Source organism: Talaromyces proteolyticus, assembly GCF_021365285.1.
Source record: "Talaromyces proteolyticus strain PMI_201 chromosome Unknown BGW36scaffold_3, whole genome shotgun sequence".
NCBI classification, from domain to species: domain Eukaryota; kingdom Fungi; phylum Ascomycota; class Eurotiomycetes; order Eurotiales; family Trichocomaceae; genus Talaromyces; species Talaromyces proteolyticus.
The window spans coordinates 1,570,985-1,594,294 of NW_025764279.1; the positions used below are offsets into that span (position 1 = coordinate 1,570,985).

General features: G+C 47.1%; 7 protein-coding genes across 7 annotated transcripts; 5 read left to right on the forward strand and 2 right to left on the reverse strand.

The window, feature by feature from the left end:
* Positions 1–2,508: 2,508 nt before the first annotated feature.
* BGW36DRAFT_372139 (uncharacterized protein) lies at positions 2,509–7,211 on the forward strand. The gene is made up of 4 exons (XM_046215442.1): positions 2,509–2,618; positions 2,814–5,353; positions 5,407–6,052; positions 6,113–7,211. Exons 2-4 carry the CDS (start codon positions 2,984–2,986, stop codon positions 6,826–6,828), a joined length of 3,732 nt encoding a protein of 1,243 aa, XP_046075444.1. The 5' UTR covers positions 2,509–2,618; positions 2,814–2,983; the 3' UTR covers positions 6,829–7,211.
* A 107-nt stretch (positions 7,212–7,318) lies between these two features.
* BGW36DRAFT_372143 (COPII-coated vesicle membrane protein) lies at positions 7,319–8,709 on the forward strand. The gene is made up of 4 exons (XM_046215443.1): positions 7,319–7,659; positions 7,754–7,883; positions 7,948–8,248; positions 8,321–8,709. The coding sequence occupies exons 1-4, from the start codon at positions 7,450–7,452 to the stop codon at positions 8,337–8,339; spliced, it is 660 nt and encodes a 219-aa protein (XP_046075445.1). The 5' UTR covers positions 7,319–7,449; the 3' UTR covers positions 8,340–8,709.
* Positions 8,710–8,939: 230 nt separating this feature from the next.
* On the reverse strand, positions 8,940–10,640 carry BGW36DRAFT_290070 (putative sugar transporter; the record flags this gene model as incomplete). Its single annotated transcript, XM_046210731.1, has 3 exons — positions 8,940–9,255; positions 9,314–10,316; positions 10,391–10,640. The coding sequence occupies 3 exons, from the start codon at positions 10,638–10,640 to the stop codon at positions 8,940–8,942; spliced, it is 1,569 nt and encodes a 522-aa protein (XP_046075446.1).
* An 819-nt stretch (positions 10,641–11,459) lies between these two features.
* Positions 11,460–12,893, forward strand: BGW36DRAFT_289371 (alkaline-phosphatase-like protein; the record flags this gene model as incomplete). Its single annotated transcript, XM_046210656.1, has 1 exon — positions 11,460–12,893. One exon carries the CDS (start codon positions 11,460–11,462, stop codon positions 12,891–12,893), a length of 1,434 nt encoding a protein of 477 aa, XP_046075447.1.
* A 209-nt stretch (positions 12,894–13,102) lies between these two features.
* BGW36DRAFT_290595 (putative acetolactate synthase) lies at positions 13,103–15,075 on the reverse strand (the record flags this gene model as incomplete). Its single annotated transcript, XM_046210771.1, has 3 exons — positions 13,103–14,731; positions 14,817–14,939; positions 15,016–15,075. The coding sequence occupies 3 exons, from the start codon at positions 15,073–15,075 to the stop codon at positions 13,103–13,105; spliced, it is 1,812 nt and encodes a 603-aa protein (XP_046075448.1).
* A 1,801-nt stretch (positions 15,076–16,876) lies between these two features.
* Positions 16,877–18,521, forward strand: BGW36DRAFT_424363 (major facilitator superfamily domain-containing protein; the record flags this gene model as incomplete). The annotated part of the gene is made up of 4 exons (XM_046219951.1): positions 16,877–17,210; positions 17,277–17,532; positions 17,599–17,811; positions 17,873–18,521. The coding sequence occupies 4 exons, from the start codon at positions 16,877–16,879 to the stop codon at positions 18,519–18,521; spliced, it is 1,452 nt and encodes a 483-aa protein (XP_046075449.1).
* A 2,349-nt stretch (positions 18,522–20,870) lies between these two features.
* BGW36DRAFT_372151 (uncharacterized protein) lies at positions 20,871–22,769 on the forward strand. The gene is made up of 4 exons (XM_046215444.1): positions 20,871–21,375; positions 21,437–21,473; positions 21,527–21,600; positions 21,668–22,769. Exons 1-4 carry the CDS (start codon positions 21,211–21,213, stop codon positions 22,478–22,480), a joined length of 1,089 nt encoding a protein of 362 aa, XP_046075450.1. The 5' UTR covers positions 20,871–21,210; the 3' UTR covers positions 22,481–22,769.
* Positions 22,770–23,310: the final 541 nt, after the last annotated feature.

Consider the following 23,310-nt stretch of genomic DNA (forward strand, 5'->3'; position numbering starts at 1 on the left):
TTACACTTTATAGTATGGTATTGGTTTACGACATGGTAGCACAGAGAGTCGCTAGTTCCCAGAAAATCATGGTCATAGATCCGAAAAGGAGCGGAGGTTTCTTTCATACATGGTTTCTGAGAAGCTGGTTGAGTCCGTGCTCACTACCCAGCTGTCATATGTGGAGACCCATATCTCTGAAACACCGATTCCTGTCAGACCAGAATTGGTCTCTTGCACTTGCCGTTAAATTATCAACGATGACCAGTATTAACTTTTTTCCGTTATTGTTTAGTTTTGAGGAGCGCTCAATCTCGAAGTGGGCCTGGGAAAGCATGAATTCGGACTCCGCGACAAATGATTTAGGAAGGTTTTCCCTCAATTTCGAAATTGTTAGGCGACTGATCGACATGAAAACCGGATTTCCCTGCCATTAGCAGACAGAATAATGAGGAGGATATAATGTTTCTGCAGAAGTATTATTACTATAAGCAAGCAGAACTGATGATGATGAATCATTTGGACGAAGCTGGCCTTAGGCCCGCCATGTAGAATAGCTAGTGAGAACTAGCAGGCTGTTAATCCCGGTCGATGTCTCATAGCCACATCTCATGACGAAGGACACTACTACTAGTGGCGGGGAGGCAGGATTATTATCATCTCGTGCGCTGAGCTAAATCCTCTAATTCCATGCAGGCGCTATTTCGGCCGTTAAGAAAACAGAATCCTGAAACAGGCGACAGTTAAGAGGATGAATCTATATCATTATCACTATTACTTTCCGAATTATTGCATATGTAGTCGAAACCGAAGAGCTAGTAAAGTTGAGAAAAGTAATTAAATAACGCTTTCAGGAGATTGTTATCTTATTAAGCCCCATCAACCTTTTAGGTTTGGGGGTGGGGATGGTGTGCCGAGTTTGGATAGAGGAGACTTTGACCATATTGATTATTGAAGTCTACCAGAGATGGTGGAAGCCAAATCAAGATTTATAGTCGTACGCAGTATTAAATGGGATACATAAATGCTCTTGGTTCCAACTTACACCCCGTAGTCGAACCGAAACCTATCCTGGGGTACTGCCAAATCTGGACAAGCGAGCTTGATTTGCCGAACGTGCTAGGCTATGTTGCGCAAGTACTAGAGTCCTGCCATTAGATTCATCAAATTCGTTTGATGTCCTCTCACGATGACGGGGCAACTGCATTGCCGGCACAGTGTCGAATCTCCGAAGGCCGCAATTTAAATGATTGCTACTGAAACAGCCGTAAGTAGCTCTTACTATATAGTATTAGATGAATTGAACAATTGAACGATTGAATAATAACGATGGCAATGAACTACGGATCTGAATACGTGCGAAAAATGCATGGAACCTGATTTTGGCCCCCCATACCTGCATAACCCCCTCCCGCACTTAGTAGAGTATCTGTACGGATGACTATGTAGCTATCGATGCCTTGCGGGCACTATTAGTATTCAGTAATGCGGCTTGTCCGACTTATTCTCCGTCCCCCATACTTACTGCTTCTCAACTCTTATATCAACTTGTATACATTATATATATACACATACACATACACATATGGTATGTGTATATGTATGTATATGTATCACTCAGAGTCAGGGGTAGTAGACAAGCTCAAAAATAGGGCTATAGTGGGGCTAAAACTCATATTCTTTAATTCTTTGCATGAGTGCGCCCGAAATGTAGTAGTGTACTCGTTACCAGCCAATAGAACGGCAGACCCACCACTGGGATCGCCCCATCGCGGCGAATGGGCGCGAATGAGCAGGCTCCGGATCTCTTCAAAGTTCGGCCTTCGCTGAACCCTGCCAGAGTCCTGACAAACTACCCCTGTTCCAGCCAGATGATTGGCCAGCAGGTGCCGGGGCGAGGCCAATCGGATTACCAACTGTCCCTGCTTATGCTAGTACATTGGCTGTTATATTACGGGAGTAGTAGAATCATTCTCGCTGCTGAATGAATATTGTTTATCACTGGGCACAAGTATATATGTATGTATTCCACGTAAGTCGCTGTACGTACCGAGGTAACTACTACGTGAATCCAGTAGTACATGGCTAGTTAGCTTGCTAGGCAGATATAGGCGAGAACAAGTGGGTCAGCCGGGATGTTCTGCGGTGGGTCAAGGAACTTTCTGCTTGTTACTTAATCCGGAGCCCATGTGGACATCGCCTCAAGGTGCAAGATCAGTGTGATTAGTCCATGACTCGAGCCATTCGAATGATGAACGCAGCATTCGTGTGCCTTTGGTAGTAAGTACTAGCTAGGATGTAGTAGTTATGTCGGTGTATCAGGTACTCTGTACCTAGTACCACCTAACCTTATCATTGTCAGGATCCGCTGCGACCGAGCACGTCGCATGGGCGATGATGGACATTGGTTTCCCGTCCCACTGTGGCTCCTGGCCCGTGGACCCATGCTGTACCTAATCGGTTCCTCTCCTGAATCCGCACGAGCGCCGCCTTTCTTGCCATTTTATTTCATTATTGTTACCTCTGCGACCCCGATCATAATAATATCATCGGTGCGATACTGGCACTGTCCTTCCTTTTATCTGTTCTTGTTTATCTGTTGAGTCTTCAACGCATGTACACCATGCTGCTTGCATACGGTACGTCAAGCTCTTTCCTAGGATGACTCGGCATGTTTCCTGTCAAGAATCATGACTCGATTGCGGAAGCGGACGCCGTGCTGTTTCATCAACCCCCAGTTGATTCCCATTGAAACATCACTATATCCTCCTCTGCATCCTCGTTCCTGAATAAAATACTCTTCGTCTGCAAATGACAACACTAACAGTCACCAGTGTAGCATCAGGTGTTAACAAGCATGTGCGAGTATCGGTGACGACGCTTCCTTTTTGACGTTAAATTGTTCGCATTGTTAGAGTACCCAAATTGCCACTGTACACGACCTTGGATACGACTATTTGACGACCGATAATACCGAAAAAAGAAAAAAGAAACCAAAAAAGTCATGCAGAATACCTACGAACCTCAGGAACCTAGCCCGTTCACTCGCTCACGGAGCGTCAGTGTCTCGAGCGATGTGGGCAGGGCCCTTCAAGGTACGCCGCCTCTCGTTGATCCCCGGCCGGCCTTTATCGCAGCCTCCGCGGCTTCTCAGATCGTGAGTGTGGAATTGGAACAGAATGCCATGATACTCGGGGATGGTGACAATGCCATTGTCTCCCAGGGGAGCCTTGCGTTATTGAATGGATTCCTCGACTATTTGCTGTTCAATATTCTAGCTTCTGCCAAATCGACGCAATTGGCCGATCTCCGCCCCGCAATCGCCGACGTTCTCAAGCCACGGCTTGCGAAGGAGGTGGTATCTGCCGCCGATGAGGAGTTGAGTGAATATATGGGTGGCGATAAAGAAGATGAAATACAAGACTTCCGAGGTGGCCAGAAACCAAATGGCGAGTTCGATCTAATCCGATCGTGGAAATTGACTCGTTTGAGGTGCATGGTTTACACCCGACTGGGCGACCTGGAAGAGGAAGAAGAAGGCGAGTATATCGCTCTGGAGACCCTCGATGAGTCTGACGACACCCCACGACGCTTTTCCAACCATGCCGGAAATATTACCCCAGCGGCCGCCATTTTTCTAACCTCTATTATCGAGTACCTAGGCGAGCACGCATTGGTTCTTGCAGGTGAAAATGCCGGTAATCGACTTGCATCATTCCGGAATTCCGCCAATTCGGCTGATCTGGATAACGTCAACTTAAGGGTAACTGTAGATGAAAACGACATGGAAAAATTGGCCCTGAACCCCACTCTGGGTCGTCTATGGAGAACATGGAAGAAGCGAGCGCGCACTCCAACATTATCGAGGACTCTCTCTCGCGAATCTTTCTCAAGACGGGGTTTCGCTAGTGGCGTTAGTACATCCACTCTGGTTGATGAATCGATCATACGAGATCCTCCACACGAGGATCTGACCGAAGAAGAACATCCGCAAACCCACGAACCAGCTGATATTGCCATACCGGTCAGCGACAATGATGTGAATGAAATCGAAATCCCCGGTCTTTGGGTCGACCCGGAGGAGGTAGAGGCAGTGCAGGCTACCGTCATTGAAAAGGTACGCCGGAGAAGCTTGCAGCTGACATTTTCGCTTCGGCCATCATCAGAAACATCCGCAAAACCCCAGTCTGTCACATCCTCAGCAAGTCATAAGCGTTCTCAATCCCTTCCAGTTCAACGCACAGCCTTTCCTTTGGCTACACTGGAGGCATTTGAGACCACCAAAGATGAGGAATCACTTCAGGTGGAAGAGAAATATTCACAAACCACGCATGAGAGCGAGGACAGCGACGAAACACCGGCCCATATTCATCTCGATGCCGCGCAGGAAGAAGTGGTCGACTCCAGGGCTCCTAGCAAAGCCGAAAGTTTAGAGGTGTTGGAGCGTGAAACCCAAGCTCTTAAGAACTCCCAAAAGACAAGTAACATTAACGCTACTAGCCAACAAGAGGAAGATGATCATGCAACCGATGGTGAAGTTGTCGAGGGTCAGGGTACCTATCAGGTACCTAAATTATCCAGCCTACCAGCGCAGAGACCGAGGAGAAAATCTAATAGAGATTTACAGCAAAAGGAGGATCCTATTGCCACTGGCTATCGCGACGATCATCCACTCCCAACGCAAGGGATAGCCGCCATGCCGCCTGTCAACCCCAGCTTAATGCAACAAAAAACCAATTTTTCAGAAGACAAATCTCGTTTACACTTATCTACACAAAGCCAGGGTGCGACTGCGCCTACTTCTCACCCTCGCCAATTGGATGCGTCTGCTGAAGGATCAGCGGAAGACATAACTAATGACCGAGCACATCGCGCATTGAATGGCAGTCGTGCGACGTCCTCGCTGTACACGGAAAGTATTGAAGTGGCGCATTCTATTTCCGATGACAGTGAGGAGAGTGTATATCGATCTCGAACACCCTCTTACGCGGCTTCGCACGCCCCTTCGACCACCGGCCAATATCGTCAAAACACTGGCGACAACTCCCCTGGCCGGGAGCGTGCTGCTGTTCAGCGTGTAATTTTGGGATCTTCGACTTCTCAAACGTCCACCAAGTCGCGTCGGTCTGAAAGCATCAGCGATAGACGACCACAAACTTCTGGCTCGGCTACATCCACTGTCTCGAGCAAATTGAAGATTCTCATCGGCCGTCATCCTGCAGAGAACGATATTCCCCTCCCTGGGCGACCTCGACGATCTTCTGAAGCCAGTGGATCTGGAGAAGATCTGGAGGAACCGACCTTAGATGAACTCATCAAGAGCGACGAGACAATTCGCTTTACTCTGACACCACGTAACATGCGGGCCATGGAAGTAAGTACTCTTTGTGTCATTGTAGAACTTGGTGATATTCAACGTGTCAATAGTTACCTGCGTCGCCTCGTTGGAATGCCCCTCGTAACGATCTTACTCAAGACCGTTCGGGTACTGCTGATTTGGCTGAATTCCTTAAAAACACTGCTCCCCCAGGTGAACAACATTCACCACGCACTCCAACGGATCGTACTCTTCCCAGTCCTCGCGTGAAGTCCTACACTCCCCTTGTCAACGGCCTCAGAGCACATCCACCCGAGGATAATAGCGCGAAATCTACGCCTACCAGTGTGCACTCTCCAGCAAGTCCGGTGAGTCCAGGATCGGACCGAGGCAAATCAACAATGCCCCAAGCTCGTGATGCCCGTACAGGCCATGAATCCGTTCGCGACTTCGCAGAATTTCTTCGTGGAACTGGCCCCCAAGGTAATACATCTGTTGGCACCAATCGACCCTCTGAGAGCAGCGTCCGCAGTCATCAACGCAATGGCTCTACCTCTGTAGTCACTAGGCCAGATACTGCACAGTCCGGTGCCTCGCGAGCGACTGCCAGGGCTGGGGACTCGCAAAGCTCACCAAGAAAAAATGGACCGCGACTTCAAGCTCGTGATGCTGCAGGTAATGGTGGTAATAAGACATCCGATTTGATCGATTTTATCAGAGAAGGCCCACCTGGCGCATCTACTCATCGCATTCCCCGTACGGTGGCCCCCTTTCGGAATACCATGGACTCAGAGGAGCTTATGTCAATGGATACAGCCTCGATTAACAATGAACCCTCCATCACCGCGTCTCTTGCCAGCACACGTGCTGATTCCGCCAACTACACTGGTTCCATCAATTCCTTAACCAGTTCCCGCATCCCTCTTTTGGAAAGCAACAATCGTTCTGATGCACCGCCTCCCATTCCCCCGAAGAAGCGCCGTGGTCCTCGAGACCCATACGCAATTGACGACTCTGACGATGATCTTGACGCACTAATAGAAACGTCCAAGCCGTCCAAGCCGCAACGACAGGAGGAAAGCATGCTCGACTTCCTAAATTCAGTGCCTCCCCCAGTCAGCCATAAGGCCCCGGAACCGTTTATTCTCTCTTCTAACCCTGGTCCCTCCAAGAGTTCGAATGGGACCTCGGTACTTGGTCTTAAAGGCCGTTTCAGACGAAACACATCTGTTGACAAAGTCCCTACACTAAAAAAGTCGATGACCTCGATGCGTTCAGCCAAGTTCTATGCGGAAACATCACCCGCCCCTCCTATGCCCCAAGTGTCGAGCTTCGTTGTCAAGTCAGGCCAGCCTCGCACAGCCGCGCCATTGGAGCGCCCGTCACGCCCTACAGAGACCAGTGCCTTGGCGGATTTCCTGAAGAACACGGGCCCACCGGAACCGCCTGTTCGTGTTGGTACAGCAATGTCTGAGGAGAAGAAGGACTCGACATTTTCCAAAATCTTCCGCCGGAAGAAGTTTGAATTTTGAAACTAAATACCTATCTACCTAATTGTCTATCTTTCTTTTCTTGACTACGATTCTTGCTATTTAGCGTTCTATATCGGCGCCATCCGACTCTTCTAACGAACATTTCTTTCTGGATCACTTCTAGGACTGCCACGTTCTATTACACTAATCATTTCTCTTTTTCTCTTATTCGTGATACCTCCGATTTTCTTCTTGGCTCAAAGCCAATGTTCTTTTTTCATTAATATTTTTTCTTTTTGAAGTATTTGATGAGATAAAATTTGTTTATTTTCTCAAAACTTTGAGGCGCCATCATGTATGTAAACCTTGGGTGGATTGTTTCGTAGCTGCGACGATACATATGTAGTGATACAGACGCGAGCCAAGTTCAATTATTCTCATAACCGTTGCAATTTCAGTCGTTTTATTTAAATAATATGTATATATAAACGACATATCAGACTTGTGGCATGTATAAAAGTCGGGTCTACGTTAATCCGGTGTTTGTTCGGTGGAGCCAAGCCCCTTAACTGTTTTGGTAGTTCTGATAGCTGGCTTCAATTTCAAGACCACACGACAATAATCTGACCACCCCATCAGCATAGCTAGGCACGGTACGATACGGCAAGGCACGGCGCAAAAATGGTGTCGTCTACAATAAACCCGAGGGCCGTTCTCGGTATTTTCTTCGTTCTGTTTACCTCATTGAGCTCGGCCCTGAAATTCGAGCTCGCCGCTCAACAACACAGTAACGAGCGATGCATCCGCAACTTCGTCTCTGCCGGACAGCTTGTGGTCGTAACGGCAATTGTTTCGGGGACAAAAGGAGATGGCCAAGTTGTTAATATGCATGTACGTTATTCTGCATTTGCCTGGGAAAAGAAACCTGAAATTGCGTGACAAAAGCTGAAAGTGGATGCTAATACTGTATGGAATAATGGCATAGATCAAAGATGCGCTCGGAAACGATTACAGTCGTCCCAAGGATGTTGTTGGCGAGAATCGCCAGACTTTGACGCCCTCCGAAGACACAGCGTTTGATGTGTGTTTCGAGAATCTGATTTCCGATTCGCGCCGTACGCCCCCCTTTCCCCGTCCCATGCAGAGTATCAGCCTAACATGAGCATCCACACTATCTAGGCGCCGGAAACAAACCCATCCGCGAAGTTGAGTTAGATATTGAAATCGGTGCCGACGCGCGGGACTGGTCAAGCGTTCAGGCCGCCGAGAAGCTGAAGCCAGTGGAAACCGACCTTCGACGGATCGAGGAGGTGGTTGCGGAAATCGTCACTGAGATGGAATACCTCCGGCAGCGCGAGCAGAAGCTGCGCGACACCAACGAATCGACCAATGAGCGTGTGAAGTGGTTTGCGTTTGGCACAATGGGGATGTTGGTTGGGTTGGGTGCTTGGCAGGTTGTTTACTTGCGGGCTTATTTCAGGTTTGTTTTCCCATTCGTAAAGATGTGGATGACGTTGTTATCTGGTGAGGGTGATTGGCTGACAGAATACAGATCCAAGCATCTCATTTAAAACAATTGCACGTCATGGAATGGCATTGTTGTATTACCTCTTATCTTATGACTTGGTTGTTTCGATTAGGGTGTCAAGCGCATATTTACTTATTTTTAAACAACTTCTTTATTTCTGCTAGGGTCTGGATGGTTGAAGCGAATAGCATATCATATACACAACGTATCACGACTCGCAGGAAACACATCGATATGGATTGATGATGGTTTCCGGTGGCAGTGGTGGTAGCGACGAATTAAAAGATTATAAGTTTATATTATTGCTCTACCAGTAGTTACACTGACGAATCATCTATTATTCGTTCCATTTACTGTGGTTGTCAATTACATATCAATTGATCAGTGCAACATCAACAATTGATATGTACTAGTTCCAATGTTGACAGGCAAGTGTAGCGTACATGTAATTGGTGTATTTGTTGAAAGTTATGTGAATCTTTATTTCATTGGATTACAATAAATTAAACGCAGTTTAAGTATGCGTCAGATTGAAGTTATTGTCACAATTATCTACTAGCATTATGCATTATATGAGTATAGAGTATACTAAATGCCCCGAAATGGTTTCTGCCATATATATCGTCATAGAAAAAGTCCGTAACTATGATCTCTCCACTGGAACTCTCTCTATGTGTGTCAATTTCAAGCCCAAGGTCGTCCCTCCCAGCGTTTTGCCGCTAGCTTCAGCCCACGCCAGAGATTCTTCGGCACTATAATCCTTGAAGCTCCGCACAGGAACACCGTCTTGAAACATCTGGTTGATTTCTTCTAGTGACCGGCCTTTCATTTCAGGCACACAGAAATATGCAAACAGGAGCGAGCAAATAGCGAGACCCCCGAAGATGAAGCCCACTTTCGATTGAAGATCTGCGTATGGGGCATTGAGTAGGTATGGGGTGGTAAAGGAGAAGGTGAAACTAGAACAGTCAAGTTAGTATTCAAGATACTTTTTGAGGATACAAAGATGACACATACTTGGTAAGAATGTTAACAATTGATGCGATGCGTTGAGTTTTATCACGAAGTCTTGATGCAGGAAGCTCTGTCGTAATAATATAGTTCATTGGGTCCCAGCTGAAACACAGGCTGGCCGAGGACAGGGCTGTCGCGGCGATAACTACTTGCTTTTGAACTAATGACGGGTGGTGGTGAAGTCCTATGCCTGCCATGGTGAATAGCCATAATATCTGCAGAGTTGAACCTAGCAATAAGATGGGCCGGCGCCCGATCTTGTCGGTAATGGAGATGGACACAATGCAGCAGAAAGTGTTGATACAAGAGCTCATTATTGAATAATCAAATGCATTTAAAGAGTCTAGCGATTGGACGAACAAAGTCGAATAAGCAGCGGTGAATGGGGATCCTGTAGCCTGAATAAAAAAGTTCATACCCATGGCTATCAAGGTTCGTTTGCAATTGCTGCCTCGAAATAGGTCGGAATATGTTCCCTGGTTCTGTTCCTCCGACAGTGACCTCTGTAGGAGAGCAAGTTCTTGTCTTGGATCATAGCCTTCCCTCTCATCACCGCGTAGGCTGCGTAACGACTCAAGGGCTTCGTCCCAGCGATCCTGCAATAGTAGCCACCGGGGAGACTCTGGGATGTACCAAATGCACGTGGCCACGGTTGCTGGGACAATGTAGAACAAGAATAAAGGGGTCCTCCAAGCAGCATTCGTGGGAATTTCAGACGTCCCTCGACATACACTGTTGATGATGATGCCGCCAAGTAGTAAGCTGCATTGATAGGTACCCACAGCAAACCCTCGAATTGGGGCCGGGATGATTTCAGCCTGGAAAGGCGGACAGGTAGCAAGCTCCATGCCAACATATCCATAGTTCAAAATACGACCGACTAGTACCTGCTCAATTCTCAGGGAAGTGACGAGGACTGTGGCTGACACCATAGCCCAGATGGACATGCTAAACATTGCCATACGGCGGCCATATCGGGCGCTGACAACGCTACCAACAAACAGGCCTGGCGATCGGCATATCAACAACTGTCGGACGGCGAATCTGCCACGAGGGGATAAATTTAAAGGGGAAACACACCTACAGCAAACCCAATGAAGTTTAGGCTGTTCAGGAGCGATGTCCAGAAGGTTGGAATGGTATACTCTTGGGTGCTAGGGTCCCATTCGCCAAACTGCTTCTTGTACGTCGTCATCGCCTGGCTAGTCGAAATGCCCTGATTGTCAAAGCCATAGTTCAAGCTCGACAGTGCAATCAAACCAACCGCCGCTCCGAGACGTGGGGTGAAATGCGACAAGATGTGGTTCTTTTTCAGGAAAGCAGCAATCATGGCGCCGATAGTACGCAGCAAGTGTATCAGATATGCTTTCAGTATGCAGGATCCCTGCAAGACTAGCAGTTGACTAGTTTAGCCTGTCTATCTCCAGCAGCCCCCGATGCCTTGGGGCACCTGGCTGAATCGTTGGTTATGGCGGGCCAGCACACATCACACATGCTGGCCGTCTACAATCGCAGTTGAGGCTGCACGATCCGGAGTGCAATTGCAATGCACTGGCGGCTCAAAGAGAGTGGCCGGAAATCACGAGAAGCGAGCAAGGACGAGAGACCGAGCTAGACTCGACGCGACAGTACTAGGATCAATTAACGTGAAGAAGACGCCGAGAACTTAGAAGCCTTACGGAAGGCTTTTTTTGGGGCTTCTTTGGCGCGGGCAGATTTTGGCACGTGGTGATTGGTGCCGTCGCCTTCCGACTTGCCGGCCGTTTATCCACCACGCGACATTCCTAGACACTATCACAGTAGTACCACTACGACGACGTGCGAGGCGTGTCTGCATGCATGCGATGATTGTCTGCGATTGATGGTACTGCTTGCTCGGTTGAGCCGAAAACCCCTCCAATCAAGCCTGCTGCTTCTGTACGACCGTTCTTTGGCTACCATTTGCCTATTCGTCCCACGCCACCCCCACCATGGAAGCAGCAGAGAGAGGGAGAGACGAAATATTAAGGCCTGCCATGACGCTGTTACTGGAGCTCCTTATCTGCACGCTTGGCGGACACGGGGCAGGCCTTAAATACTCCTCATGACAGGACCCAGGGTCATAAGTTCTTGACAGAGCGCGAGACACGAGATTCTCCCTACCAGCTCAATGCCTCCCAAGCGGAATATTCTGCTTGTGATCGCAGACGATCTTGGCAAAGCTTTGGGATGTTACGGCGACAACACTATCAGGACCCCGAATATAGATCGCCTCGCTCAAGAAGGAGTTGTGTTCGATAATGCCTTCGCAAGCACGGCCTCCTGCAGCGGGAGCCGCTCCGTCATCTATTCCGGACTGCACACGCATGAGAATGGGCAGTACGGGCTCAACCACTATACACACCATTTCATGACGTTCGATCACGTGGAGACCGCGCCGAGGCTTTTGCGAGATCATGGCTATCTGACGGGCATCATTGGCAAGATACATGTAGGGCCGATGTCCATATATCCATGGGAAATAGTCGATGAAAGCGCGACGCGTGATGTCAAATGGGTAGCTGGACGCGCTGAATCGTTCTTCAAGACGGCCGCGCAAGATGACCGTCCATTCTTCCTCACAGTTGGATATATGGATCCGCATCGTGACCACACCCGTGGCGGGTTTGGCAATGGGGATGAGACTGTATCTGCAGAGGACCCGTTATATCATAGCAACGAGGTCGTCGTGCCGGGATATCTGAGTGACATTTCGGAGGTGCGAGAAGAATTGGCAGAGTACTATCGGTCAATTGCTCGAGTCGACAGGGGTCTCGGTTTGATTATGAAATATCTGAAACAATATGGACATGATCAAGACACTCTCGTCATTTTTATGAGCGACAATGGTCCCCCTTTTCTAAATTCAAAAACCACACTGTATGATGCAGGTATCCGTTTGCCATTCATTGTCCGCCAGCCTGGCGTAACAGCGTCAGAGCTAAATCCAAATCTAATATCTTATATTGATATTCTACCGACCATTTTAGACTGGGCTGGCTATCAGTCTTCATCCATCCACCCGGGGTCCAGTTCTCCTTCCAGGCGTGGCAGGACTTTTCTACCGATCATGACCAAAACTTCACTAGATAATGCGTGGACAAGGGTATTTGGGTCGCATACATTTCACGAAATCACAAACTACTATCCAACTCGCTTCATTCGCACTACAAGGTATAAATATCATCGTAACATCGCCTGGAAACTTGACTTTCCCTTCTCAACAGATCTCTATGCCTCACTGTCCTGGGAGGGTATGAGAAATGTTGATGGGCCTGTGAAGATTGGATGGCGCACACTGGAGGCCTACATCCGCCGCCCAGCGGAAGAACTCTTCGACATGGAGAAAGACCCAAGAGAAGTGAATAATGTTGCAAATGACCCGGCATATGCAAATGTTCTTGTTCAGATGAGGGAAGATATGGAGAATTGGCAGCGTGAGACAAGAGATCCATGGTTAGTCCGGGATGGAGTGTCCCTGTTGGAGATGCAAGGTCATCTCGACGCAGGGCTCAAAATTCCCAACCGGTTCGATTTTGAGGTTGAGGCACCGAGATCCAAGTGACCGATGTTAGATCGGCTTGTCTAAGAAATGTATATACGGATTATTAATCATATCATTCTCTGTGAAATGACCTCAAATGATTGAATTACAACATCAATTATTGGTGTGATGATTCACTGACATACAATCAAATTATATTAGCTGAAGCATAATCAGCTTTCTCTATGGCAGAAACGATATATTTTAGAAAGTGGACTTGATGAATCCTCTCATTTCACGATGACATCGATAACGGCAGATATCTTCTGCTGGAGAACCACTTCTCTGCCCTCGATTAGGGCTTGCTCCAAATCCGCCACGCGAGTGACTCGTTTTGTCCACAAGTTTCCATTGGCAGCCGCTTTAGCTACCTCGCCATAATTGGGACCGTCAAGCTCAAGTGCGATGCCCAGCTCTTCATTGGTGGTTCCAAAGGCAACCCCTTCAGGGTGGACGTCTACTATACATTGGCGTGTCGCACGCCACCCACCGTTATTCAGAATTATTGTCAAAAAAGGACAATCATGTCGATGACTGGCCCAGTATACAGCAGTTGGAACTGAAAAGATAAAGCTACCGTCACCTATGATCATGCACACAAAAGGATCCTCGCTGGTATCGGTCGAGTCTTTGCGGCGTACATTAGGCCGGTCTGTGAAATCGTAAAGTTTTGCTGCGAGCTTTACGCCAACAGCAGCACCGCCTGACCAGCCAAGGCCGCTGCCTCCCTTGGTCAGGTGTGACCCTGGCCGAGTGAATCGCAGTTGCTCGCTGAGTAAGACTTGGTTTGTGACCGAGTCCGAAACATATATTGTGTTACTGGGCACTACAGAGCGAAGAGAGTGTAGTAAGAAGTCAACCGAGGTTGGAGATTCCGGGGTTTCCAAAGCTTTCAACGCACGACCGATAACTAGACTTTGGCCTTCTCCAAAACTGGCTTTGACGGCGTCCCACCGTTCAGCATAAGACTCAGCAGAGACCTTGCCCGACTTCAATACATAATCTGTCAGTTGCGACAAAGCAGTGGCACTATCAGCAAGGAACGTCGCTGTAGCACCAATGTCAAAGATGTTCATCTTCTCCTTTCGCGGATCTAGATCAATATGGAAGATCTCGGCCGAAGGCGATGGCCTAACTTTGGTGGGGATCCATGGAACATCGGCATCAATGACGAGCACGACGTCCGCATTCTGCACAGCTTTGGCAGCACCAGTGCCTCGTGTCACCCAGGCTGGGTGGTCAGCCGGGAAGCATACTTCGCGAATTTCCGAATCAAACACCCGAATACCCTTGATGAGGTCTGCTAGTGTGATCAAATTTTTCACTGCCTGGTGGTTTCGTCCTAGATAGCCCGTAATAACCAGTGGCGCTTTCGCTTCAATCAGCGCGTTGGCTATCACCTCAATAGCATCTGTGGACAAGCCTCCCAACCGACAGGATGGAATTGGTCGTTGCCTAGACTCTAGGGATTCAATCGGTTGTGCCAAGATCTCTCGCGTTGCTGTGAGGTAGACTGGTCCTGGCGACCCAGTGGTCGCCATTAGGACGGCTCGGTGTACGATAGTCTGCACATGTTGGGGAGACTTTATTTCCGCCGTGTATCGACTATATGGTGCGACAAGGGCAGCTTGATTGGGGATATCTTGATACCATTGGACATGTTCCGATCTAGAACCAACAGCTTCGCCATGAAGAGTCGATGGAGCAACACCAGCGAAAATAACGACGGGGGCGCGCCCACTTGAGGCGTTATGCAGGCCCTGTCCTAAGGCAGCGGTGCCAACATCTACGTGGGCAATAACACAGGCTGGACGTTGCGTGATCCTGGCATAGCCATCTGCTGCAGACATAGCGGCGAACTAAGGGAAGTAATTAGTTTTGACTGGTTAACAGCCGGGGTCCAGACTAGGCATAGTTCCGACAATTACGAGATTTCCGACATACCTCGTGTTGAAACAGTACCATACGGGGAAAATCCTTTTTCAGCAATTTTTGTCGGCGCACATAGGCTTCGATGATACTTGGATGGTCGGAGCCAAGCACCGTGAAGAGGTAATCGACTCCGGCCTAGGTTTCATTGACGTTACATAAGAAACGGTGCATGAAAATTGATAGACAGGGGTTTGCACAAGCCAGCACTTACTTCCGCCAAAGCCTCGAGGAAAGCATCTGCAACGATGTAGGAGGAAGCTTGGTTTGACATCGTGGCTTGTAATTATGTTTCACAGCTGAGCATGTCAGGTTAGAAAAACTAAACAGGTTTAGTCGTCGTCTTAACTGACCAACAGTCTCAATCAAAGAGTTTACAAAAGAACAACAGTTGATAATATTATCCAATCCACGTGGAATTGAATAACGATTTGTTGCATGTAGCGGGGATTGCCCGAAAGAAGGAATGATTTTGATGAGCGTTAGGCGTGTCTTGATGTACCTTATAAAAAGGTCATTCATTGGAAAACCCCCGCTTTGTCACCATCCATTTATCTCATGGTGTTACTTACGACCAACGATACCACTCAGTTTACTTGGTACTCCGTACTCGGAACAGTAAATAATGATGCTGGTAAGTGGTAACTGTAGCGCAAGTTATCCTGGCATTTCCGATAATACCGATTCCTAGCCTAGCGGCAACACACAAAGTTGCACATAATTAACAGGACTGCTGTACTCTGTCTTAGGAGTTGCGTTAAGAGTGCCGGCGGCTCGAAGCGATGGCAGCGCCACGGTAAGATACCAAACTTTCTCCAAGTAAGATGCTAGTATCGTCTAGTCAGAAGCTTGTAAGGGGCCCCTGTTTAGTCTGTTTAATATTACGGACCCAATACCATCACATCGACAGATCGACAATAGATCCTTCTTGTTGTGGCTAGGGCTATGTCCAACAAGCTAACAGTTTGCCCACCCAACTTGTCCCTGATAGGGTAATGTCTGTACTTGGATTCAACATGCTCCATATACGGAACGAAAGAGTATTCCGCACGCACGTATTTCTGTGTCCAATGGCGCTACGGCAATAGATCAGATCAGACAGCCACACAAGCGCCATCGAACTTCCCCAAGTAGACTTTGCGGATATAAACTCAAATATGTATTGTCTGTGAGTGGTGGATACAGAATCCAACTGCCAAGAACAACAACCGAGCTTGTCTCTCCCTGAAGGATTCAGACCAAGACGGTCAGAGAAGATGAAAAGACTATTTTGGTTCGGCCGAGAACAGCTTGGTTAACTACATGCAATTGATTGCATGGGATTAATTGTGTTCTCCGCGTAGCGTCGCATTCCGAATAAAAAAAGGTTTAACTACCCGGAATATGTACATCAACAGTAGACCTTGATAGACCATGCTCCACCCCTTGCATCGGTTAAAGAAGGTGTTCCAGCTTCGATTAGCACTTATCCACGTATCGATAATAACCTGACACTATTTCTGGTCGGGTTTAAAGCGCCATTGGCCACTGATTGGCGTCAAATTCGAGGCACTGGAGCTCGGAGGCTAGAGCCGACTGTGCAGCATATGCATCCTTGAAAATTATTGCCATAATGGGCACTACCCCTGTAAACGAGCAAGTCTAGCCACGTAAACCACACCTATCGCCTTCCCTCCAGGAGAATGAATTTGTCCTAGCCCAACCCTTAAACTCCCCGGCCAGGGTGGCTCGCTTTACCTATGCAGACTCCCGGAATATTCCCTGGCTGGCTTTGATCTTTATTTGTTGAATTCATACAGAGTTCCACAAAACTATTTCAATCTAGCCCCTTTCTGGCCACAGTTTGCCTTTAGTCCACGTTGTTGAGGGGAAATTCTACCCTGACTCGCGGTTTTGCTTTACGTTTTCTCCTCCCCCCTGCTGTTTAGTGTTCCACTGGCAGATAATTTTCATGGTCATTAATCCTCAATCTCCTCTTATGTATAGTTTGTAGATGCTTTTTTTTTTTTTGAATATTCCTCGTGCCTCTCTCGGTCGACTCGACCGGTAATACCATGGATGTCAAATCAATGACAATGGAGTCAGCCAGCATAGAACTCAACCCGAAGCAAGCTGGCACTCAGGAGAGCACGCCAATTGACAGGGCACTGGAAAAGAAACTCGTCCGGAAGCTGGATTTTCGTGTAATTCCTATTCTCTGGTTTCTGTTTCTTGTTTCTTTCTTCGATCGCTCGAATATCGGAAATGCGAAGATTGCGGGTATGACGCAGGCGCTGAAATTGAAGGGTAACGATTACAACATCGCGGTCACGATATTCACCGTCTCCTATGTAGTTTTTGGTGTTCCAGCCAATTTGTTGGTCAAAAAGATTGGACCGAAGATTCTCGCCGTTTACATGTTCTGTTGGGGTAAGTCGCATCAGATAGAATCCATAGTTTTGCCATCATTGCTAACCAGAACGATTTTAAAAACAGGCCTTTTCGTTCTCGGACAAGGTCTTACCAAAACAACATCGGGTTTGATAGCTTGTCGATTTTTTATGGGCATGTTCGAGGCAGGATTTGTTCCCGGATGCGCCTATTTGATTGGATGCTACTACAAGCGCAACGAGTTCTTGCGCCGATATGCTGTCTTCTTCAGTGCAAACATGGCTGCTGGAGCTTTCAACGGCTTGTTTTCTACTCTGTTGCAGAAATTAGACGGAAAAGGGGGTCTTGAAGCGTGGCAATGGTATGTCATTTTCTGAATGATTAGGTCCGTTACCGTATTAGATTTGTTTGCTCACAATAATGGTAGGATTTTTGTGATGGAAGCCATCATCACCTTGGTTGTTAGCATTTTCGGGTTCTTCATCATCGTGCCATTCCCCGAAAATGCATCCTTCCTGACTGCGGACGAGAAAGCCCTTCTCATGGCAAGAATAGAGGAAGATGGAGGAAGTGTTCGTGACGATGACATTACCCTGCAGCGTGTGCTGCCGATGCTTGCGGACTGGAAAATCTGGCTCTGGTATGCTATCACTTTGCGCTTTGCAATCTTATATAATTTCTTTGGTGCTAACTACCTGAAGTGTCCTCGGTTATATGGCCGCTGAGGAAACTGCCAGCTCCCTGGTCGCGTTTCAGCCTACTATCTTGAAAGATTTGGGCTGGACTGCAAGCTCAGCTCAATGGCACACCATCCCTGTTTATGCGACAGCGTTTGTGTTTACCCTAAGTAGTGCATGGCTCAGCGACTATCTCAATCATCGCTACCTGTTCACTGTCTTCGGGTCCTTGTTGATAATCATTGGCTGGGCTATCCAGTTGGCGCACACCAGCCCACCAGGAGTACTCTACACGGCCATGTTCTTCGTCTCGGTCGGCGCTTTCATCAACATGTCCACTCTGGTGGTCTGGCTGTGCACAAACTTGGGTAAGGGTGTCAAGCGAACCGTTGGGATGGGAATTCTTACTGGGTTTGGAAACTGCGGCGCTTTCGTGTCTGGAAACGTCTTTATCACTAACCAGAGTCCCAAGTACCCAGTCGGCTTTGGCGTTGGCCTCGCCTTTGGCGTTATGGGACTCGTTGCGAACTCGCTCTACTTTGCGTTCCTGTTCTACGAGAATCGCCGGCGTAACAGGGCGGAGAAAACAGTTGCGAGGACCTATACTACAGAAGAGAACAAGCAGATGCAGAACCTGGGTGACGGCCATCCCGATTTCCGTTACCAGTTGTAATTTTCTGTTCTCAACTACTGCTAGGCGCTCAATGTACATTTTATCTAATACGAATATATAATTAGTATCGCTCAGGCGCTCTTCTTCAATATTATCGGGCGCACATTCAATTCATTTAATTCTTACGTCACGATACAATTCTCCTGAACATGGTGTAGTGGATAAATGCTGGATTAGGCAAAATTGAACGAATTGAAACGGCTGTATGCGGCTTTCAATAACGCCCGGCACATTCTATTACTCTCCGATGAAGCCAAATAGCCGGAGCCACCTTTCAAGAGTGCTAGCATATATTTGCAGCAAACGGTTGATATAATACTTGGAGTTAGTGGCCGCGTAGAATTAGGAAAATGCGCGAGGCAACCATCAAGAAGAAAAAATATGCCTCACCTGCAGAAGGTAGTCTCAGGCTAAGATTTCAGGCTAAGATTTAGGGCTAATTATTCCCTGTAGTTACATTTCAATACCGTGTCCCACATCCGTACAATACGGTTACCCGGCGCGTATGTTACAAAACCAAAGACGAGAGTCAATAATAGTATACTTTTACGTATTTCTATAACAAAACCTGGGTCAGTTGTGTGCTTTTTGTCCTACTTAGTACATACGTGGCGATTCTGTGCCACTGTGTGGTTTCAGCAGATGTTGTGCACACTACACAGTACCCCATCTCGAGTGTCTCCATCTGCCCTCAATGTTGATCTTATTACATCACACATATACGTAGTAACAAATGGTCGCACAAGGGCCATGGACCATTAAATATACAACATGAAGGTACACCATACACGAATTTCTTACGAAGCACTGTTAGCTTGAGATTACGGAGAAACAACTTGGAAATCTCATTTATTGCTGCCGAAGTGCCGACATCACCAACATACAAGATTGCACTAGTGTCCTATCGGATATTCTTATAGCGTCCAGCCTAGGTAGGTATAGTGCTTACTGGAAGAGGGAAGAAAATTAACTTAGTACTCTTGGTCCATTGACCCTGGACCCTGGACTCGGAGCCTGGAGGCTGGAATAGGGAATGTGTTATTGTGGAGCACTGCCAGCTTAGCGTATGGTGTGATGTAGCATCGTTACACTGTTGGCTGGCTGGTCTTGGTCTGGGATCTTCGAGAAGTTAGAAAACCAAAAAAATAATCGTGTTCGATTGGCCTGGATTAACAACTTGGCCTTTCCTACTTTTTCACAGTGTTGTCCAGAGTAGGAAACTCCGATGCCGATTGTTATTTGCTAACTACAAACTACAAATTACCACGCCTATAACCCATTTAGCGTTTAGTTTCCTATCCAATGGCCGCCGAAATCGAAGTCTTTCTCTCTCTCAGTTATTTTTGCTCTCTCTATTGATGAATCTCGATCTCAAGTCGTTTCTCTTGTTGGGCCAACCAATGCGTAATTTTTTTCTTTCCAGGTCTTCAGCGTGGCTGGTGCTACATCTTTTCTGTTCTGGCCAGATTCTTTCTCAACAATGCATTGTTTAGGATTTGTGGGTCTCACAGAATGGTGTTGGAACTTGTCGAGCGAAACTATTCCGCCCGCATTATCCGACATGCATCAATGACGGATAATCGGATGTTCTTGAACGCTATCTCGATCCCTGCGAAGTCGATCAAGCTTCATCGAAAGAAAGATACGGATCTGTAGGTGGAGTATCACGCAACTCATCGATCATCAGTTTTACTTACCACCACAGTCCCGAAGTAGTTCCTAGTCATTTCTTGCGCAATGAACCCCGATAAATGCCTATTCCAAATTTTGACCCAGCTCCTCCGAGCTCGCGTAAAATCCTGGTGTATTTTTTAGCCCCTTGTCCCCAGCTCCACCCCTTGCGGAATGCTAAGATATCTGAATCTAGCGCCCTTGAATCCTCCAGGCTAAATCTCATCGCCTCCGCTTTTTGGCTAAGTGTTGGGCTATTTCTTCAGTGTATACTAAATAGCCTATAGAGTATTTTTGACCTGGGAAGCCATAATTAACCGCTAGCTACCTAGTAAATGAGAAGTGACAGGGAATTTAGGAAATCATCGAAAAGAAGCCGGGGAAACTTGGGAGGATACGAGAGCAAGATATACTAGGATTGCCATTTAATCCCGACTTGCTTTCGCAGACCCCATTAGCTGCGAGTAGGGTTGTATAGGATATACACGACGGAGCAGAGTTTCATGGAGCCAACTAGCTTTCTCCAGAAACCGTGGGAAGGCTAAGAGCCGATATCCATCATTATGCGCGTAACTTCTTAGCCGTAACGAATTAGTAATTAGTCAAATTTGCAGCAAGAATTCTCATAGGACCGTCAACCGAATCCTTCTAGGTATAGTAGTACGTGTTGAGAATATGGGCTCGGTGGGCTGGCTGGCAGTGGCCATAGGAAATGAAACGAAGAGAAAGATGAGGTTAGCTCATCTATTCTCAGCTCAACTATGATATCGATTGGTCCACTAATCTGACTTTGGAATCCGCATCTTGTTGGACTAAATTATATTCTTCCTTTTCTTTCTCTCGCAAAGCTCCACCGGTGCTGCGCTTATGTCTTAAAGATGAGATAAGGACTAATTGATTGACTATCAGAAAGTTATTCTGTCTTGTACAGATTGTCCTTCTTCAAAGGGGATCTTGACGAAGAGTGCTTTTTCAATCTCTTCACAGCGGTCGCTTCGCCGTCGAGCCTACTCCAATCATGACGGAAAGCCCTTCTTCGGTCCCTAACAAGGGACCGACTTTTTTACTTGTGACGGGTATTATGTGTGCTATTGCTGGGATACTCGTCATCTACAGACTTCTTCATGGATATATACTACGAAAAAACATATACACTGATGATTTTATGATAGCGGCATCAATGGTAATTCCCATTCTACTACTACAACACTGAAAATCTTTCATTCTAACCACTTGCCAAACAGTGTGTAATGTTAGTGACTACCGTCGTTGGTGATCTTGGTAAGTCGCTCCTTTAATTGCTCATAGAACACGAAAGTTGACTTGACAACTAGCAAATAATTACGGATTTGGACGGCACAAAAAAGATGTCGTTCCGACGGGCGGTAATCCTGTTTTGGCTCTAAAAGTAAGAACCTTCAGGAGCCTTGATTTGCATAATCACTATATATCGATTCTAATTCGATGGAGCACAGTTTTTCTGGGTTTTCCAAGTCACATACAAGCTTGTTCTTGGCCTGACTAAACTCTCTTTCCTGACATTCTATTTACGCATCTTCCCGAGCAAGCGGTTTCACCTGATCTGCCATATTACTATGGGAGTCATTATCGGAGGGGTTATTGGGTTTGTCTTTGCGACCATTTTTCAATGCATTCCAGTGAAGGGGTCATGGGAGAAACACATAGGTGCCACGTGTATCAACAATGCCTGGTTTCGCTGGTGGTGGGCAGGCTATAACACTGCGACGGACATTTGGATTTGCCTGCTGCCAATGCCCCTCCTAGCTAGATTGCAGCTCAATTTGGTGCGTAAGGTTGGCGTTATGCTCATGTTTGCTCTGGGTCTTTTCGTTTGCGTCACCAGTATCATACGTATCAACGCCCTTGTGCAGAGCGTTGCTACTGACGACCCGACATGGGGCTCGTGGGAAGCACTATTATGGAGTGCCATTGAGGCCAACTGCGGTATCATCTGCGCCTGTCTGCCTTTCCTCAAACATCCGCTTAAGCAGCTCGTTCCCAAACTATTCACCTCCATCACTAGCAAGGGAACTCGCAGTCGACCCACCTACAACTACAAGCTTAGTGCTTTGTCAAGCCGTGGCCACCACGGTTATCAACAAACAGACGACCTGGGAAATTTAGCCATGTCGTCCAAGGGTATGGGAAGCCAAGATCCTATCAACACTATTGGTCCAGGCCAGGTCATGGTGAAAACTGATATCTCGCTCCGGACGGAACCAGTACACAACGATGAAGCTCATGAAATCCCTGGGCATGCGGTGTAACAAAGTTCTGTGTTTTGTTTTCTTTTTGAACAAGCTGTGACGATCTACTTGAAATGGCGAAAAGGGATTTACCTTTTATGGAGTTGTCGGATTGGTTTTACTTTTTTTTCTCTTCTTAACTTTTGGCGCCTCATTTTTTGGCCATGAGGATAGAACTCGATTTCCGACATTCTTTGTAAATTATTATATTTTATCTAGCCACTTACTATCCCGTAGTACATAATATCTCACATTATTGAACAAAAGTCATTCTTTTTGCCCCTCGATCTCTAAGATAACGTAATCAGAGGTGCGTAAATGAGAATGAGGTGAAAAAGGTCAAATATGCTGTAACATCCAAAATCTACTAAGATCGTCTTGTGGGGGCAGCTCCTTTGCCTTATTGGCCATAAACGAGACAATTATTGAAAAATGGAAAAATCAACAGCTGACCTGGGTCGCAGATCGACGAGGGCGGCAAGGGAGACATCTCATGCATCTCCCTTACATGGATGGTCTGGTTCACGTATTATTGATTGTAAAATACATCAGTGGTGTTTTAAACATTACAAATGCTGGCTGGTGCTCACCACCTTGATAACCTCACTAATTAGCTCAATCTACGATTTGTTAATTAATTTGAAACCTGATAAATTATCTTGTGGACAAAATGCGTAAGAAATCAAAAGCCTCCAGCTGGTGGCTTCACAAGTTTAATGAGTGGTATCAATTGATTCTGACGTGAAACCACCAGACGCGTAGATTGTCCTTAATTGCGCGCTCTATTACATGTACCCTTGCTCATGCAGGGACGGGTTTCAAGAGCCACGTCATGTCAATGTCTACCAGGG